Source organism: Chiloscyllium punctatum, chromosome 19 (genome assembly GCF_047496795.1).
Source record: "Chiloscyllium punctatum isolate Juve2018m chromosome 19, sChiPun1.3, whole genome shotgun sequence".
Lineage (NCBI taxonomy): Eukaryota > Metazoa > Chordata > Chondrichthyes > Orectolobiformes > Hemiscylliidae > Chiloscyllium > Chiloscyllium punctatum.
This window is the reverse complement of record NC_092757.1, coordinates 96951741-96971889: the sequence shown is the minus strand read 5'-3', so window position 1 is coordinate 96971889 and position 20149 is coordinate 96951741. Positions and strand designations below refer to the sequence as shown.

General features: G+C 43.0%; 1 protein-coding gene across 4 annotated transcripts in view; it reads left to right on the top strand.

Moving 5' to 3' along the window:
- zswim7 (zinc finger, SWIM-type containing 7) overlaps positions 1 to 20149 on the top strand; it is a 129061-nt gene that overhangs the window by 41937 nt on the left and 66975 nt on the right. For 2 of the 4 annotated variants that reach the window (XM_072590137.1, XM_072590136.1), the window contains one exon: positions 5369 to 5827. The exons of the other annotated variants lie outside the window; for them this stretch is intronic. In XM_072590137.1, coding sequence (XP_072446238.1) covers positions 5369 to 5497 — 129 coding nt within the window. In that variant the 3' untranslated portion in view covers positions 5498 to 5827. Of the gene's footprint in view, positions 1 to 5368; positions 5828 to 20149 lie in introns of those variants that run through there. 4 annotated transcript variants of the gene reach the window in all.

Sequence of the window (20149 nt, the reverse complement as noted above, 5' to 3'; positions counted from 1 at the left end):
CTCTGAAACTCAATCCCTCTACCAATAAAAGCTAACACACCATACGCTTTCTTAACAACCCTATCAACCTGGGTGGCAACTTTCAGGGATCTATGTACATGACACTGAGATCTCTCTGCTCATCTACACTGCCAAGAATCTTACCATTAGCCCAGTACTCTCTATTCCTGTTACTCCTTCCAAAGTGAATCACCTCACACTTTTCTGCATTAAACTCCATTTGCTACCTCTCAGCCCAGCTCTGCAGCTTATCTCTGTCCCTTTGTAACCTGCAACATCCTTCAGTACTATCCATAACTGTAGCGATCTTAGACTCATCTGCAAATTTACTAACCCATCCATCTACGCTCTCCTCCAGGTAGTTTATAAAAATGACAAACAGCAGTAGACCCAAAACCACTAGTACACCACTAGTAACTGAACTCCAGGATGAACATTTCCCATCAACCACCACCTTCTGTCTTCTTTCAGCTCACCAATTCCTTATCCAAACCACTAAATCACCCTCAGTCCCATACCTCCATATTTTCTGCAATAGCCTACCATGAGGAACCTTATCGAACACCTTACTGAAATCCATATGCATCACATCAACGGCTTTACTCTCATCCACCTGTTTGGTCACCTTCTCAAAGAACTCAGTATGGTTAATGAGGCACAACCTACCCTTCACAAAACCATGCTAACTATCCCTAATCAAATTATTCTTTTCAAGATGATTATAAATCCTATCTCTTATAACCCTTGCCAATACTTTATCCACATCTGAAGTAAGGCTCACTGGTCTACAATTACCAGGGTTGTCTCTACTCCCCTTGAACAAGGGAGTAACATTTGCTATCCTCCAGTCTTCTGGTCCTACTCCTATAGACAATGATGACATAAAAATTAAAGCCAAAGGCTTGGCAATCTCCTCCCTGCCTTCCCAAGAATCCTAGGATAAATCCCATCCAGCCCAGGGAATTTATCTATTTTCACACTTTCCAGAATTTCTAGCACCTCATTGTGAACCTCAATCCCATCTAATCTAGTAATTTGTTTGTCAGTATTCTCCTCAACAACATTGTCTTTTTCCAGTGTGAATACTGACGATAAATATTTATTTAGTGCTTCCCCTATCTCCTCTGACTCCACGCACAACTTTCCACTACTGTCTTTGATTTGCTGTAGTCTTTCTCTAGTCATTCTTTTATCCCTTATGTCCCTATAGAAAGCTTTGAGGTTTTCCCTGATCCTATCCACCAATAACTTCTCATTTCCCCTCTTCGCTCTTCTTAGCTCTCTCTTTAGGTCCTACCTGGCTACCTTGTAACTCTCAAGGGCCCTAACTGAGCTTTCACATCTCATCCTAACATCAGCCACCTTCCTCTTAACAAGAGATTAAATTTAGTAAACCACGGCTCCTGCACTCGACAACCTCTTCCCTGTCTGACAAGTATATACTTGTCACAACACACAGTGGCTGTTCCCTGAATAAGCTCCACATTTCTATTGTGCCCATCCCCTGCAGTTTCCTTCCCCATCCTACACATCCAAATCACATCGTAATTGACTTTCACCCAGCTGTAGTTCTTGCTGTCCGGTGTATACCTACCCCTTTCCATCATTGAAGTAAACATAACTGAATTGTGGTCACTGTCACCAAAGTGCTCGCCCACCTCCAAATCTAACACCTGGCCGGGTTCATTACCCAGTACCAAATCCAATGTGGCCTCACCCCTTGTTGACCTGTCTACATACTGTGTCAGGAAACCCTCCTGCACACATTGGACAAGAACTGACCCACCTAAAGTACTTGAACTGTAGTATTCCAATCAATATTTAGGAAGTTGAAATCCCCAGTAACAACTGCTGTGTCATTCTTGCTCCTATTGAGAATTAGCCTTGCTATCCTTTCCTCTAAATCTTTGGAACTATTCGGAGGCCTTTAGAAAACTCCTAACAGGGTGACCTCTCCTTTACTGTTTCTAATCTCAGCCCATACTGCCTCAGTTGACAAGTCCTCAAACGCCTTTTCTACAGTCGTAATACTGTCCTTGACTAACAGTGCCACACCACCACCTCTTTTACCATCTTCTCAGTTCATACTGAAACATCCAAGTCCCAGAACCTGTAACAACCATTCTGCTCAATGCATGTCTCTGAAATGGCCACAACATCGAAATCCCAGGTACCGAACCATGCTGCAAGTTCACCCACCTTATTTCAAATGCTCCTGGCTTTGAAACAGACACACCTCAAATGAACGTTTTGCTTGCCGGTGCCCTCTTGCGACCCCAAAACCTTATTTTGGACCTCCTTACTCTCAACCTCCTCTATACTTCTTCAAAGCTTTCTAGTACAGCTCTGTATTAATTAAATATTTCATGTCCACATTGTGGAGCTTTATAATCATTAACTGATCCTATTCTAAAACCTATAATTAGTTTTTATTGTCTTCTCTTCAGTCTACTAGGATTCTTGTCACACTATTTTACAAACAGAGTAGTTAAAAGAGTGTTTAGCACACTTGCCTTCATTGCTCAGACCACTGACTACAGAAGTTGGGATATCACATTGAGGACAGTGTGAGGCCACTTATCATTCTGCTGTAGGAAGGATATTAGTAAATTGGAGCAAATTCAGAAAATATTTACCAGGATGTTGCTGGGACTGGCAGATTTGAGTAATAAGCAGAGGGTGGGACTTCTTTCGCTAGAGCTTAGCGTGCTGAGAGGTGATCTTATAGCAATTTATCAGATCATATGGGGCATAAATAAAGTGAATCGCAACAGTCTTTTCTCTAGGGTGGGAGAGTTCAAAACTAGGGGGCATATTTTTAAAGTGAGAGGAGAAAGATTTAAAAGGGACCTGAGGGGCAACATTTTCCACACAGGGCAGTGGTTCATATGTGGAATGAAATGCCAGAAGAAATGGTAGGCGCAGGTTCAGTTACAGAATTTAAGAAGTTTAGACAGGTACATGAATAGGAAAGGTTTAAAGGGATATGGGCCAAATGCAGGCAAGTGGGACTAGTTTAGTTTTGGAAACTTGGTCAGCATGGACAAGTTGGACCGAAGGGTCCGTTTCTGTACAACCGTATGACTAAACATCTCTTCTAATTTCCTATCTTTTACGTTGTTATTCCTGATGACAGCCCCAAGTACTATCTCATCAGTATAGTTCAAGATTGTGTTGTTGGCATGCTTTTGTCAGAGTTGTATAGCATGGAAGCAGCTCTTTGGTCTAACTCGTCCATGCCAACCTGATATCCTAAATTCATCTCGTCCCATTTGCCAGCACTTGACCCATATCCCTCTAAATCCTTCCTATTCATATACCCATCCAGATGCCTTTTAAATGCTGTAATTGTACCAGCCTCCACCACTTCTCCTGGCAGCTCATTCAATACACGCTCAGCCCTCTGTATGAAAAGGTTGTCCCTTAGGTTCCTTTTAAATCTGACCCCTCTCACCTCACCTCTCACCTCTAGTTTTGGATTCCCCTACCTGAGGAAAAAGACCTTGGCTGTTCAGCCTATCCATGCCCCTCAGGATTTTCTGAACCTCTATAAGATCACCCCTCAGACTCCAACACTCCAGGGAAAAAATGCCCCAGCCTATTCATCGTCTCCCTATCGCTTAAACCTCCAACTCCAGCAGCCTTCTTATAAACAATTTCTGACTTTCAAGTTTAGCAGCATCTTTTAGTAGGGAAATCAGAATTGAACGCAGTATTCCAAAAATGGCCTAACCAATGTCTTGTACAGCCACAACATGACTTCCCAACTCCTGTACTTAGTGCACTGACAAATAAATACAAGCATGCCAAACACTACTTTCATTACCCTGTCTACCTGTGACTCCGCTTTCAAGGAGCTATGAACCTGCACTCCAACGTCTCTTTGTTTGGCAACACTCCCCCAGGATCTTAAGTGTATAAGCCCTTGTCCTAGGATGGATGTGTTGTCCTATGAACATCAACTAGCCACAAAACAACATGACCCAGTCTCACTAGTATCCTTACATACGAATAAGGAAGACACCACTTCAACTGGGACAACACATCCATCCTCGGACAAGCCAAACGGAGACACGCATGAGGCACAGCATTCCAACTGGAACTCTATCAACAAACACATTGACTTGGATCCCATTTACCACCTCCTGAGAAAAAGAACAGGAAATGATATCGCCATAGGGAAAGATGTCACCACAGGAATTGACATCACCAACTCTCGGAAACTCAAACATATAAATAGAAAGCGGGCTACACCACCAGTGCTTCATTCGGAGGCTCACTGAAGATGTTACCAAGTATGGTGACGAAACATCTGAAAACGAACTCTCCAGCTCAGCGAGCAACCCTATATCCAGAACCTCAATCTGAGCTAGAAATCTTCTCAAAATTTGTTCAGCAGTCTGTAATTCCCTGGCTTTTTCTTAACACCTTTCTTAAGTAGTGACACCACATTAGCCTCCGTCCAGTCACCCATGGCTATCAGTGATACCAACATTTTGGCAAGGAGCCCAGCAATCAGTTCCCTAGCTTTCCACAAAGGTCTGGAATACACCTGATTAGGTCCTGGGGATAACTTATCCACTTTACACATTTTAAGACATCGAGCATCTCCTCCTCTGTGATATGGACACTTTTCAAGATATCACTATTTATTTCTCCAAGTTCTCTAGCTTCCACATCCTTCTCCACAGTAAATACTGACGAGATATACTTGTTTGTTATCTCGCCCATTTCCTGTGGTTCCACACAATGACTGCCTTGCAGATCTTTAAGGGCCCCTATTCTTTCCCTTGTTACTCATTTATCCTTCGTGGATTTGTAGAACCTCTTTGGATTCTCCTTAGCCCTGTCTGCCAAAACTATCTCATGTCCTCTTTTTACTCTCCTGATTTCCCTCTTAAGTCTACTCCTCTTGCCCTGACGCACCTCAAGGGATTCGCTAGATCATAGCTGTCTATACCTGACATATGCTTCCTTTTTCTTTTTCTTTGTTGACAATCATTTGTATAGAGTATAAAAGGTAAAGATGATAGTACATGGCCATGCAGTACTGTATTCATTAATACAGGTCTGAGTAAATCCGTTGGATCTTATTTTGTCTATGTCAAAGTCAGAAACCTTCTTGAGCATCCGCATGCTCACCTTTTTATGCTAACCACCTGAAATTCCCTAATCTCTAATGTACTCCTTGTATTGAATACCAGTATCCCAGGTTAATGAATCGTATTGCTATATTGATTGTCGTCTCATAAATGCAATATTACATTTTAAGCTGATGAAAGAAAACTCAAGTTCTCATCAATCAAAGCAGTCATTTCTTTTGAAGTCTTTTTCTCTGCTGTTGATTTACCTGTCTTGCATTTTGCAGTGTAAGCATATTCTTGCGGTATATCTCTGTCAAGCCATGGGAGTGTCCCACCAGCTGAAAGTCTCAGATAAGCAACTCACCAACTTTCTGCTGGCCAAGGACAAGGAACCTGGAGCCTCACCACATTAGAGGTCACCTTTTGCTTTGGAGAAGGGAGGGCTGCTAAGAAACGTTTTACATGACTTACAAGCCCACAGATTGACCCTTGAAGTCTCCCAGTTACAAAGCTTGAGTGTGCTGTACAGAGACAACTAACTGCAAACAATAAGAAGCAGGCATGCTTTTCTATGGAGAAGATAACACTTAGGTTATTTCAGTTGATCAAATAATCGAAATGTCAGATGGAAGGTTACAACACTGTTCCGAGAACTGTGGAAGAGAAAAGAATGTTTCATTTCCAAACCTGTGTAAGTCTTAGCTACAGATTGTGTGTTACCAAAATAAAAACAGCTGACAACGTATTAGCTTCATTACTCTGACACAAGATGCCACCTTAGCTGGCACTTGAGAGCAGCACTCTGGGAATCAAGTCATCCTGCAAAGTAAACACTTAGCCGAGGCCAGTGAAAAATCCTATTTAATGTTTGAAGAAGAGCTGGAGCATTCTCCTGACGAGAAATATTCACTTAAAGAGCATTGCTAAAGGCAGATTCTTATATTAATTTGCTTCATTGATGGCACCTTACTTGCTGCCACATTTGCCTCCAGTTCAAGGTAATTATTGGCTGCTTTGCAATCAGAGACAACTTGAGAATGTGAAAAAACATTGCAAAATGCAGCTTTGTTGTTTATTACTGCATTACTCAGTGTGTATTTTAGCAAACTTAGTTTATAATTAGTTATTTGTTCTCGATGCTTCAATCGTGCATTCAGCTTCTAGACCACAGAACAAGTCAGGTCATGCAATAGTTATCCCACTGTCTGCTTGTTATAGAGTTCTAGAGGCATACAGCATAGAAACTCACCCTTTGGCAAACCACATTTATAACAACCAACAAACATCAAAATACACTAATCCCATTTGCCTGTCAGAAGTCACATGACACCAGGTTACAGTCCAACAGATTTATTTGAAATTACAAGCTTTCGGAGCACCAATCCTTGCATGAGGTGATGAAGGGGCAGCACTCCAAAAGCTTGTGATTTGAAATTAACTTGTTGGATTATAACCTGCTGTCGTGTGACATCTGACTTTATCTACCTTAGTCCAACACTGGCACCTCCACCTCATAGCTCCCACTTACTTACACTTGGTCCATAATCTACTATACTCTGGCATTTTAAATACTCATTCAGGTGCTGCTTAAATGTTGGGAGAGTACCTGCCTCCTCCACCCTCTCAAGCAGCATGTTCCATATATCTACCACCCTCTGGATGAAAAAAAACTTGCCTCAAATCTTCTCTAAACCACTTATTCCTCACCTTAAATGTATGGTCTCTGCTCTTACACATGTCTGCCACGGGGAAGAGATTTTCGCAATCTACTATATCTATGCCTCTCATTAATTTTGGATGCCTCAAAGAGGATTCCTCTCAGCCTCCTCAGCTCCAAAGGAAATAAATCAAACCTGCTATCTCTCCTCATAACTGAGGCTTTTCATCCCAGTTATCATCCTGTTGATTCTATGTTCTAATCTCCTCCATACCCTCCCCAATGCAATTCCAGTAGAATGACAACCACAACTGCACACAGTATACCATCTCTGGCCAAACTAATACTTTATACATTTCTAATCAGACTTCCTTACTCTTATATTCTGTTCTCTAGCTGATGAAGGCAAGCATTCCATATCCCTCCTTCACCATCCTATCTTGTGCTGACACTTTGAGGGGTCTATGGACTTGTACACCAAGGTACCTTCATACCTTAGTACTCCCTAAGGATCTACCATTCATTGCATATATCTTTGTCTAATAGACCACTCATCACCTCACACTAATTGGGATTCAATTCCATCTGCCCTTGCTACGCCCAGTTTACCAACTGATCCATTTCAGACAGTAGCCTGAGACCATGCTCCTCAGTATGAACAATATCCCCAATTTTAATGTCATCTGCACACTAACAAATTAAACCTTCTATGTTCATATCCAAGTCATTAATGTATACAGAAATCAGCATGGCTCCCAAAACTGAACTCTATGGTACAGCACTGGTCACAGATTCTTCCAATTACAAAGACATGCCTCCCCTCCTCCATCACCCTTTGCCACCTATTTAGAATCAAATTTTGGATTCCAGTTTGCCAACTTGCCTTGGATCCCACTGGCTTTTTTTTTAAGACCAACCTTCCATGTGGGACCTTATCAAAGGCTTTACTGAAGTCCATGTAAACTATCCTCATCAATATATTTAGTCACCTTTTCAAAAAATTAGACAGAATCTCCCTCTAACAAATTCATGCTGACTATCCCTGCCTTTCCAAGAATTGCTTAATCCTGTCCTTCAGAATTTTTCCAGTAACTTCCCGATAGTGATAGAAAAGGATAGACCAGATCTAAAGCTTGAAGTTCTAAACTGGAGGAAGGCTAATTTTGTTAATATTAGGCAAGAACTTTCAAAAGCTGGTTGGGGACAGATGTTCGCAGGTAAAGGGACAGCTGGAAAATGGGAAGCCTTCAGAAATGAGATAATGAGAGTCCAGAGACAGTATATTCCTGTCAGGGTGAAAGGAAAGGCTGGTAGATGTAAGGAATGCTAGATGATTAAAGAAATTGAGAGTTTGGTTAAGAAAAAGAAGGAAGCATATGTAAGGTATAGACAGGATAGATCGAGTGAATCCTTAGAGTATAAAGGCAATAGGAGTATATTTAACAGGGAGATCAAGAGGGCAAAAATGGACATGCAATAGCTTTGGCAAATAGAGTTAAAGAGAATCCAAAGGGTTTTTATAAATATATTAAGGGCAGTAGGATAACTAGGGAGAGAGTAGGGCCTCTCAAAGATCAGCAAAGCAGCCTTTGTGTGGAACCACAGGAGATGGGGAAGATACTGAACAAGTGTTTTGCATCAGTGCTTACTAGGGAGAAGGACATGGACGATATAGAATGTAGGGAAATAGATGGTGACATCTTGAAAATGTCCATATTACAGAGGAGGAAGTGCTGGATGTCTTAAAACGCAAAAAAATGGATACATCTCCATGAACTGATCAGGTGTACCCTAGAACTCTGTGGGAAGCTAGAGAAGTGATTGCTGGGTTGAAAATGTGTTGCTGGAAAAGCGTAGCAGGTCAGGCAGCATCCAAGGAGCAGGCGAATCGACGTATTGGGCATGAGCCCTTCTTCAGGAAGAGCTCATGCCCGAAACGTCGATTCTCCTGCTCCTTGGATGCTGCCTGACCTGCTGCACTTTTCCAGCAACACATTTTCAGCTCTGATCTCCAGCATCTGCAGTCCTCACTTTTTCCTCAAGTGATTACTGGGCCCTTGCTGAGAGATTTGTATCATCAATAGACACAGGTGAAGTGCTGGAAGACTGGAGGTTGGCTAATGTGGTGCCACTGTTTAAGAAGGGTGGTAAAGACAAGCCAGGGAACTGTAGACCAGTGAGCCTGATGTCGGTGGTGAGCAAGCTGTTGAAGGGAATCCTGAGGGACAGGATGTACATGTATTTGGAAAGGCAAGGACTGATTAAGGATAGTCAACATGGCTTTATGCATGGGAAATCATATCTCACAAACTTGATTGTGTTTTTTGAAGAAGTAACAAAGAGGATTAATGAGGGCAGTACTTGACTTAGGCATTCAACAAGGTTCCTCATGGGAGAATGATTAGCAAGCTTAGATTTCATGGAATACAGGGAGAACTAGCCATTTGGATACAGAACTGGCTCAAAGGGTCAGAATTCAAAGGTTGGCAGTGGAGGGTTGTTTTTTTCAGACTGGAGGCCTGTGACCAGTGGAGTGCCACAAGGATCGGTGCTGGGTCCACTACTTTTTGTCATTTATATAAATGATTTGGAAGCGAGCATAACAGGTTTGCAGATGACACCAAAATTGGAGGTGTAGTGGACAGCCAAGAGGGTTACCTTGGATTACAACAGGATCTTGGTCAGATGGGGTCATGGGCTGAGAATTGGCAGATGGAGTTTAATTTAGATAAATGTAAGGTGCTGCATTTTGGGAAAGCAAATCTTAGCAGGACGTATACACTTAATGGTAAGGTCCTGGGGAGTGTTGCTGAACAAAGAGACCTTGGAGTGCAGGTTCATAGCTCCTTGAAAGTGGAGTCGCAGGTAGATAGGATAGTGAAGAAGGTATTTGGTATACTTTCCTTTATTGGTCAGAGTATTGAGTACAGGAGTTGGGCGGTCATGTTGCGGCTGTACAGGACATTGGTTAGGCCACTGTTGGAATATTGCATGCAATTCTGGTCTCCTTCCTATCAGAAAGATGTTGTGAAACTTGAAAGGGTTCAGAAAAGATTTACAAGGATGTTGCCAGGGTTGGAGGGTCTGAGCTACAGGGAGAGGCTGAACAGGCTGGGACTGTTTTCCCTGGAGTGTCGGAGGCTGAGGGGTGACCTTATACAGGTTTACAAAATCATGAGGGGCATGGATAGGGTAAATAGTCAAAGTCTTTTCCCTGGGGTCGGGGAGTCCAGAACTAGAGGTCATAGGTTTAGGGTGAGAGGGGAAAGATATCAAAGAGACCTAAGGGGCAACATTTTCACGCAGAGGGTGGTGTGTGAGTGGAATGAGCTGCCAGAGGAAGTGGTGGAGGCTAGTACAATTGCTACATTTAAAAGGCATTTGGATGGGTATATGAATAGGAAGGGTTTGGAGGGATATGGGCCGGGTGCTGGCAGGTGGGACTAGATTGGGTTGGGATATCTGGTCGGCATGGACGGGTTGGACCGAAGGGTCTGTTTCCATATTGTACATCTCTGTGACTGTATGACACTGACATTACACTAACTGATCTGTAATTGCCTGGCCTATCCCTGCTGCTCTTGATCAAGGGAACCACATTACCTATCCTCCAGTTGTGCAGCACTTTGCCTATGGCTAATGAAGTATTAAATATTTCTGCAGAGTCCCCTCCCTTGCCTCCCATAGCAGCCTGGGATACATCTCATCGTACCCTGGGGATTTATGAACCTATATGCCCACTAAAGCATCTAATACCTCCTCCTTTTTCATCATATATTCTAGATCATCATCATACCAACTGAAATCTCGAACTACAACATCTTTCTCCTTAGTGAATACAAGTGAGAAATATTCATTTAATACCTCATCCGTGTCCATGCATATGTTGTCCCTTTGGTCTGTTATAGGCCACACTCTTTCTTGATATGCTTTAAAAAAAAGCCTTGGGGTTTTCTGTGATCCCATCTACAAGAGATATTTATTGCCCCTCTTTGTCCTCCTAATTTCCTTCTTATGCAACCTCCTACACTCTGTATACTTCAGATGGGACTCCCCTATTTTAATGCACTGTACCTTTCATATGTTTCCTTCTTTTTCTTTATCATACCCTCTATCCCTTGAAATCCAAGGTTACCTGGACTTTTTGCCTTTACCTTTCACTCTTAGGGGAACACACTGACCTTGAATTCTCACTATTCCTTTTAAAAGACTACCACTTTCCAAATGTAGACATACTTGCAATTAACTGCTCCCAGTCTCTCTATGCCAGATCCATTCTAACGATATTCAAATTTTCCCCCCAACTTAGACACTTCTGCAGTATCCTTATTCCTTTCCAAAATGACTTTGAAACTTAAGTGGTTACTATCCCCAAAATGCTTATCCACTTAAACTTCAACCTCTTGACTGGCTTCATTCCCCAGGGTTAGGTCTGACACTGTCACATCTCTAATAGGATTATCTATGAACTGCTGCAAAAAAGCTCCCCTGGATGCACTTTAAAAATTGCAGCCCATCTAATCCTTTCACACTAAGGTGATCTTAGTTGATATTAGCAGAACAAGCCCTCTACAACTATAACTCTATTCTCTGCATCTTTCTGTGATTTGCCAACATATCTGTTCCTCGATCTCCCTCTGACTGTTGGGGAAGTCTGCAATATAACACTCCCCAGGACCTTACTGTTAAGTGTATGAATCCTGCTCTGATTTACCTTTGCAAAATGCAGCACCTCACATTTCTCTAAATTAAGCTCCAACTGCCACTCCTCAGTCTATTGGCCCATCTGATCAAGATCCTGTTGTGCTGTGGAGTAACCTTCTTCACTGCCCACTGCACAGACTAGGTATTATCACAGACTAGGTAAATCCAAGGTTCAAATCCTATTCTGCATTAAATTGGCTGATCTCAATGGGGCCAAATTGAATTAAAGCCAGGGAGCCTGTCTGAAAAAGCAGTATCTACGAGTCCTGTTTCTGTGGGAAATGGTAAGGGCAGGACAAGACTGAGTTATGATATCCCACTACAGTGACTAGCCTATTAACACTCAGCTTCCATGGTTATATTGGGAATGGCTACAGCTGAAACTACTGGATCTCTCTGCTCATCTACACTACCAAGAATCTTACCATTAGCCCAGTATTCCTGTTACACCTTCCAAAGTGAATCACCTCACACTTTTCCACATTAAACTCCATTTGCCACCTCTCAGCTCAGCCCAGCTCTGCAGCTTATCTATGTCGCTCTGTAACCAATAACATTCTTCCGCACTGTCCACAACTCCTTGACTTTAGTGTTGTCCGCATATTTACTAACCCATCCTTCTATGTCCTCATCTAGGCATTATTAAAAATGTCAAACAGCAGTGGCTCCAAAACAGAACTTTATGGTACACCACGAGTAACTGAATTCCAGGCTGAACATTTCCCATCAACCTTCACCCTCTGTCTTTTTTCAGCTCGCCAATTTCTGATCCAAATTGCAAAACCACCCTCGATACCATGCCTCTGTATTTTCTGTAATAGCCTACCATGGAGAACCTTATCAAAAGCTTTACTGAAATCCATATACAGAACAGCCTCGATTATCCAATTGTGATGGATGAGGAGTATTTTGTTCGGATAACTGATTGTTCGAAAAACGTTTTTAACGGGACTTTGAGATCTTGTTTGCATAATCCGAAATTCGGATAATTGACGTTCAGATAACCGAGATTGTTCTGTACGCTACATCAACCGCTTTACCCTCATCCACCTGTTTGGTCACCTTCACAAAGCACTCAATAAGTGCTGTGAGACACAACCTACCCTTCACAAAATTATGTTGACTGTCCCTAATCAAATTATTCTTTTCTAGATGATTATAAATCCTATCACTTATTATCCTTTCCAACACCTTACCCACAACCGAAGTAAGGCTCACTGGTCTATAATTACCAGGGTTGTCTCTACTCCCCTTCTTGAACAAGGGACAACATTTGCCATTCTGCAGCCTTCTGGCACTACTCCTGTAGACAATGACAATATAAAGATCAAAGACAAAGGCTCTGCAGTCTCCTCCCTGGCTTCCCAGAGAATCCTAGGATAAATCCCATCCGGCCCAGGGGGCATATCTATTTTCACACTTTCCAGAATTGCTAACACTTCCTCCTTATGAGCCTCAATCCTGTCTAGTGTAATAACTAGTATCTCAGTATTCTCCCATTGTCTTCTTCCTGTGTGAAAACTGACTAAAAATATTTATTTTTCGTCTCTCCTATCTCTTCGGACTCCACTCACAACTTCCACCTCCTGTCCTTGACAGGCCCTACTCTTATTCTAGTCATTCTTTTATTCCTGATATACCCAGAGAAAGCTTTAGGGTTTTCCTTGATCCTATCAGCCAATGGCTTCTCATGTCCCCTCCTGACTCTTCTTAGCTCTCTCTTTAGATCCTTCCTGGCTAACTTGTAACACTCAAGTGCCCGAACTGAGCCTTCACATCTCATCTTTACATAAGCCTCCTTCTTCCTCTTGACAAGACATTCAAACTTCTTTAGTAAACCACGGTTCCCTCACTTGACCCCTTCCTTCCTGCCTCACAGGTACATACTTATCAAGGACATGCAGTAGCTGTTCCTTGAACAAGCTCCACATTTCAATTGTGTCCATCCCCTGCAGTTTCCTTCCCCATCCTATGCATCATAATCACCTTTCCCCCCAGCTATAACTCTTACCCTGCGTTATATACCTATCCCCTTTCATCGCTAAAGTAAACGTAACTAGTTGTGGTCACTATCACCAAAGTGCTCACCTACCTCCAAATCTAACACCTGACCCAGTTCATTACCCAGTACCAAAATTAATGTGGCCTCTCCCCTTGCTGACCTGTCTGCATACTGCGTCAGGAAACCCTCCTGCACACATTGAACAAAAATTGGCCCATCTAAGATCCGCGAACTATAGCGCTTCCAGTCAATATTCGGAAAGTTAAAGTTCCCCATAACTCTAAAGTTCCCCAGTTACTTTCGCTCCTATCCAGAAATATCTTTGCTATCCTTTTCTCTACATCTCTGGAACTTTTTGGAGGCCTATAGAAAACTCCCAACAGAATGACCTCTCCTTTCCTGTTTCCAAACTCAGCTGATACAAACTCAGTAGAGAAGTCCTCATCAAATGTCCCTTCTTCCACCGTAATACTGTCCTTGATTAACAATGCCACACCTCCCCCTCTTTTACCACTTTCCTTGTTCTTATTGAAACAACCCCAGAACCTGCATCAACCATCCCTGTTCCTGCTCTACCCATGTCTCAGAAATGATCACAACATAGAAATCCCGGTCACCAACCCATGCTGCAAGTTCTCCCACCTGATTCTGGATGCTCCAGGCATTGAAGTAGACACACTTCAAACCACTGTCCTGCCTGCCGGCACACTCCTGTGACCTTGAAACCTTATTCATGACCTCACTACTCTCAACCTGCTGTACACTTGAGCTACAATCCAGGTTCCCAGCCCCTTGTTGAATTAGTTTAAACCTTCCCAAAGAGCATTAGCAAATGCCACCTCCTGCCAGATATTGGTACTCCTTTGGTTCAGGTGTAGACCATCCTGTTTGTAGAGGTCCCATCTACCTTTTTCATGTAGTTGAGGTGTGACTACCTCTCTGTAATTCATTTCAGTTACCCCCTCAGCCACCCGAATGATCCGAAGTCCATCCAGCTCCAGTACCCGAACACAGTTTCCAAGGAGCTGGAGTTGGGTGCACTACCTGCAACTGATAACTGGGAAAACTGAGCCTGAAACTTCTGCAATTCTGCAATGTCGAGATTCACAGTAACCATATGTTGCAAATCAAAGCAAATACAAATGTAGATGCCCATTACCTTTCAAATATACTTCATATTTTTCTCCACCTAGCAACTGTGATCCTGTAAAATACATAATGTTATCAAGATTGATTGGTAATGGTGTGTGAGTAAGTTACTTTAACCATTTCAAAAACTTTTCCATTTTAAGCCCACCATTGCAAGTCCTTCAACTGAAACCATGAATGAGCAGTCGAAGAAGGTAAAGTATGAGGCTGTTTTATCAAATTGGAATTCATGGAGCTCAGTGATGGACAGCACCAACATGTTGCATGCTTACAAATTTCATTCAGCAAGTAATGAATTGTGCACAGCTAAAGCCATGCAGTGAAATAGGACAAATTATTGGACTTTAGTTGCTTGCATAAAGAATGTCTAGAAACATAAATGACAAATATACAGTTAATTCTGGAAAAGGCCATAAAAGCATCTTCCTTAACTGTGTCAAACAGACATGGCTGGGAAATCTCAGCAGGTCTGGCAGCATTTTTGATGAGAAATTCAGGGTTAACATTTCAGGTCCAATGACCCTTCAAAACCAATGGTAGCTAGGAAAAGGATGGTTTTTATACAGAAAATGGAGACGGGAGAGTAAATGATGGGTGCAGATAGATTCCAAAGAGAGAGAAAGAGTTGAACAGACAATGGAATGGTTAAAAGTCAGCCGAGGAGAATGCATAGCTGCTAATGGGAATAATTTTCTGCTCACAATGTGGTCTCTAAATCGGGGAAACAAAGCACAGACTGGCTGACCAGTTCGCAGAACACCTGTACAATATTCTGTTTCCAAAGAAGACCCTGAGTTTCCAGTTGCCTGCCACTTCAACATACCACCATGTTCCCTGGCCAATGTCTCAGTCTCAGACTTGCTACAGTGCTCCAGCAAAGCTCAGCACAACCTGGAAGAACAGCACCTCATTTTCTGCTTGAGGTACCCTGCAGCCTTCTAGACTTTGAGTTCAGCAGTTTTAGAACTTGAGCACCTTTCTCCATGCTTTCCCCCCACCCCTCTCTCACCAGGCCTACTACCACACACAACCCATTGTCAGCTACTCATAGTCCTCATTAGTAACTATGATGGCTGAATTTAACTTTAAAGAATACAAGGGGGCAATGCAACCACGAGCTAAGATTTAGAAAACTAGACTGAGTAATGGGGTTTCAGATAGTACATGCTACTGACTGAGTTTTTAGATGGAAACAGAATGACCAGGTAAGTGTGTGAAATACTTATTCTACAACATTAGCAAAGTATTCCAAAATTTATTTTAATGTTTAATATGTAAGTATAAGTGAGTCAGGATTTATTTTCAACATTTGCTGCTCGTAGGCCTCCAGTCTGAACCACAATCCTCTACCACCATCTTCTGTCTCTTATTGTCAAGCCATTTTTGTCTCCAATTGGCTAGCTCTCCCTGGATCCCATGTGATCTAACCTTACTAACCAATCCTGATGAAGGGTCCTGCCCAAAGCGTCAACTCTTCTGCTCTTCTAATGCTGCTTGACCTGCTGTGCTTTTTTCTAGCTCCATATCGACTCTTACTAGCCAATCTGCCATGTGGAACCTTGTCAAAGGCCTTACTAAAGTCCATGCAGACACATCCATCCCACTGCCTTCATACATCTTCTTGATTACTTCTTCAAAAACTCAACCAAGTTGGAGACGTGATTTCCCACATACAAAGCCATGCTGACTATCCCCAATCAATTCTTGCCTTTCCAGATACATGTAAATCCTGTCTTTCAAAATCCCCTCCAACAACTTTCTCACCAGTGATGTCAGGCTCACCAATCTGTAGCTTCCTGGTTTTTCCTTACAGTCTTTCTTAAAAATGGCAGAACATTATCCAGCCTCCAGTCTTCTGGCACTTCACCCATGGCTGTTGATGTAAATTGAGAATGCAACGAAGGACAGAATCAGAGGAACTTGCATATTCTGGAGGGTTTGTGGCTAAGGGCATTACAAATGAGAAGCAAGGCCTTGGAGGGATTTGAAAACAAAGATGGAAATTTTAAAATCAAATTGTTGCTTGAACAGGAGTCAATGGAGGTCAAAGAGCACAGAGATGAAGGAGAATGGAACTTATCTTTCTTCATTCATGAATGTGCGCTAGGCCAGTGTTTATTATCTGTTTGGACCATAGCTATTCTTGCATATAGGGGCTCTCAAAGTTCAGTTTGGAAGGGGAGGGGCGGTGTTGGGGGCCCCAGGAGTTTGACCCAGAGACACTGAAAAAATGATATGTACCATTTCAGGATGATGAGCAGCTTGGAGGGGACCTTGCAGGTGGTGGTGGTGGTGTTCCAATATATCTTCTGCCTTTGTTTTTCTCAGTGATGGAGTATATGGGTTTGGAAGGTTCTTTGAGGAGCCTTGGTGAGTTGTGAATGGTCCACACCACAGTATGTCGGTGGGAGTAGGTATTCAAGTTCACGGGTGAGTACCACTCAAGAGGGTCTGCTTTGTCCTGGATGGTGTGCTGCAGGTTAAGACATGGCCAGCATAGATTTGGATCATGGAGGGTAGAAATTGAGAGACCAGTCAATATTGCAGTGGAGTGAATAAGTCTGGAAATATCGAAGGCATGAACAAGGCCTTCAGTTGCAGCTGAGGTGAGATGTGTGAAACTTCAGCTGATATTCAGCAGGAGGGAGGCCTTCAGATATTTAGACCATTGGGATGCCTTCTGGGGAAGGTGGCACCTGTACGTAAAGGACAAGTTACACCTGAACTGGGAGGGGCACAAATGTCCTGGGTGGGAGACTTAAGCGTGTAGTTCGGGAGGATTTAAACGAGTTTGACAAGAGGGTGGGAACCATAGCTACATATTTATAAAAAGGGGGTAGTTTTGGATGGGGCAGTGACAGGATGTAGTGAATCTATCAGGAAGGTTTCTCGAGCAATAAAACAAGGGGATCGGTCAAAGTGTGTCTGCTTTAACGCAAGGAGTATCAGAAATAAGAGTGATGAACTTAGTGCATGGATTAGTATTTGCAACTATGATTTTGTGGCCATAATGGAGACATGGGTTTCACAGGGGCAGGAATGGTTGCATGATGTTCCAGGGTTTAGAACTTTTAAAAAGAACAGGAAGAGTGGAAAAAGAGGATGGGTGTAGCATTGCTAATCAGAGAGTGCATCACAGCTATAGAAACAAAGGTTGTTGAGGAAGGTTTGTCTACTGAGTCAGTATGGGTGGAAGTTAGGAACAGCAAAGGAGCAGCCACCTCACTGGGGGTTTTCTGCAGACTACCCAATCTCTGCAGTAGGGAGATTGAAGAACTGATAGGCCAGCAGATTTTGGAAAAATGCAGATGGAGCAGGGTGGTTGTTATGGGTGAATTCAACTTTCCCTCCGTACTGCAGATGGTTTGGATGGCCATTTTTATCAGGTGTGTTCAGGAGGGTTTCCTTACTCAGTATGTAGACAGACTGATGAGTGGAGAGGCCATTTTGGATTTGGTGCTTGGCAATGAGCCAGAACAGTTATCAGATCTCGTGGTGGGAGAGCACTTTGGTGACACTGATCACAACTGCCTCACATTTATCATAGACTTGGAGAGGGAAAGAAGCAGTTACCAAGGGAAGATATTAATTGGGGAAAAGGAAATTATGATGCTATCAGGCAGGAGTTGGGAAGTATGGACTGGGAGCAATTCCTCCACAGAAATGGGCACAGTAGACATGTGGAGACTGTTTAAGGAGCAATTGTTGCGAGCGATGCACAAATTTGTTCCTCTGAGACAGGCAAGAAGGGGTAAGTTTAAGGAGCCTTGGATGACGAGAACAGAGGAGCTTCTTGTCAAAAGGAAGAAGGCAGATTACATATGGTGGTGGAAACAAGGATCTCGCACATCTTTAGAGGATTATAGGCTTGCTAGAAAGGAGCTCAGAAATGGACTAAGGAGAGTCAGGAGGGGGCACAAAAGTGGTTTGACAGGAAGGATTAGGGAGAACCCAAAGGCATTTTACTCATATATGAGGAATAAGACCATGATCAGGGAGAAGGTAGGGTCGGTCTGGTATAGCATAGGGAACTTGTGCATGGAGTCTGAGCAGATCGGGGAAGCCCTAAATGAGTTTTTTTGCTTCGGTTTTCACAAAGAAAAGGGACCTTGTTGTGAATGAGAACTTTGAAGAGCTGGGAAAGAGGCTTGAACAGATCAAGATTGAAGTTAATGTTCTGGAAATATTGGCAAACATTAAGATTGAGATGTCCCCAGGTCAGACCAGATTTATCCCAGGCTGCTCCAGGAAGCGAGAAAGGAGGTTGCTAAGTCACTGGCGAGGATATTTGCTTCCTCACTCTCCATGGGAGTCGTACTGGAGGATTGGAAAGAGGCAAATATTGTTGCTCTTTTCAAGAAGGGTAATAGGGAAATCCCTGGCAATTACGGACCAGTCAGTCTTACTTCTGTGGTCAGCAAAGTTTTGGAAAGAATGCTGAGGGATAGGATTTATGACTATTTGGAAAAGCATAACATGATTAAAGGCAGTCAGCATGGATTTGTGAGGGACAGGTCATGCCTCACAAATCTTATTGAGTTCTTTGAAGAGGTAATAAGACAGATTGGCAAAGGTCGAGCAGTGGATGTGGTGCATTTGAACTTCAGCAAGGCATTTGATATGGTTCCCCATGGTAGGCTCATTCATAAAGTCAGGAGGAACGGGATACAGGGAGATTTGGCTATCTGGATTCAGAATTGGCTGGCTGACAGAAGGCAGAGAGTGGTTGTAGATGGGAAGTATTCTGTCTGGAGGTCAGTGGTCAGTGGTGAGTGGGGTCCAGCAGGGCTCTCTTCTTGGTCCTCTGCTCTTTGTAGTTTTTATAAATGACTTGGTTGAGGGGTGGGTTAGTAAATTTTCCATGACACAAAGTTTGGAGGTGCCGTTCATAGTATCGAAGGCTACTGCAGGCTACAGCGTGACATAGACAGGATGCAGAGCTGGGCTGAGAAATGGCAGATGGAGTTCAACTTGGATAAATGCAAAGTGATGCATTTTGAAAGGTCGAACTTGAATGCTGAATATAGGATTAAAGACAGGATTCTTGGCAGTGTGGAGGAACAGAGGGATCTGGGTGATCAAGTGCATAGACCACACAAAGTTGCCATCCAAGTGGATAGGGTTGTTAAGAAAGCATATGGTGTTTTGACTTTCATTAACAGGGGGATCGAGTTTAAGAGCCGCGAGGTTTTGCTGCAGCTCCATACGTCCCTGGTGAGACCACACTTGGAATATTGTGTCCAGTTCTGGTTGCCCTACTATAGGAAAGGTGTGGAGGCTTTGGAGAGGGTACACAGAAGGTTTACCAGGATGCTACCTGGACTGGAAGGCTTGTCTTATGAAGAGAGGTTGACTAAGCTTGGACTTTTCTCTATGGAGAGGAGGATGAAGAGAGGTGACCTGATCGAGGTATACAAGGTAATGAGAGGCATGAATAGGGTCGATAGCCTGAGACTTTTCCCCAGGGCAAAAGTGACTGGCACGAGGGGTCATGTTTTAAGATATTAGGAGGAAGGTATAGAGGGGACATCAGAGGTAGGTTCTTTATGCAGA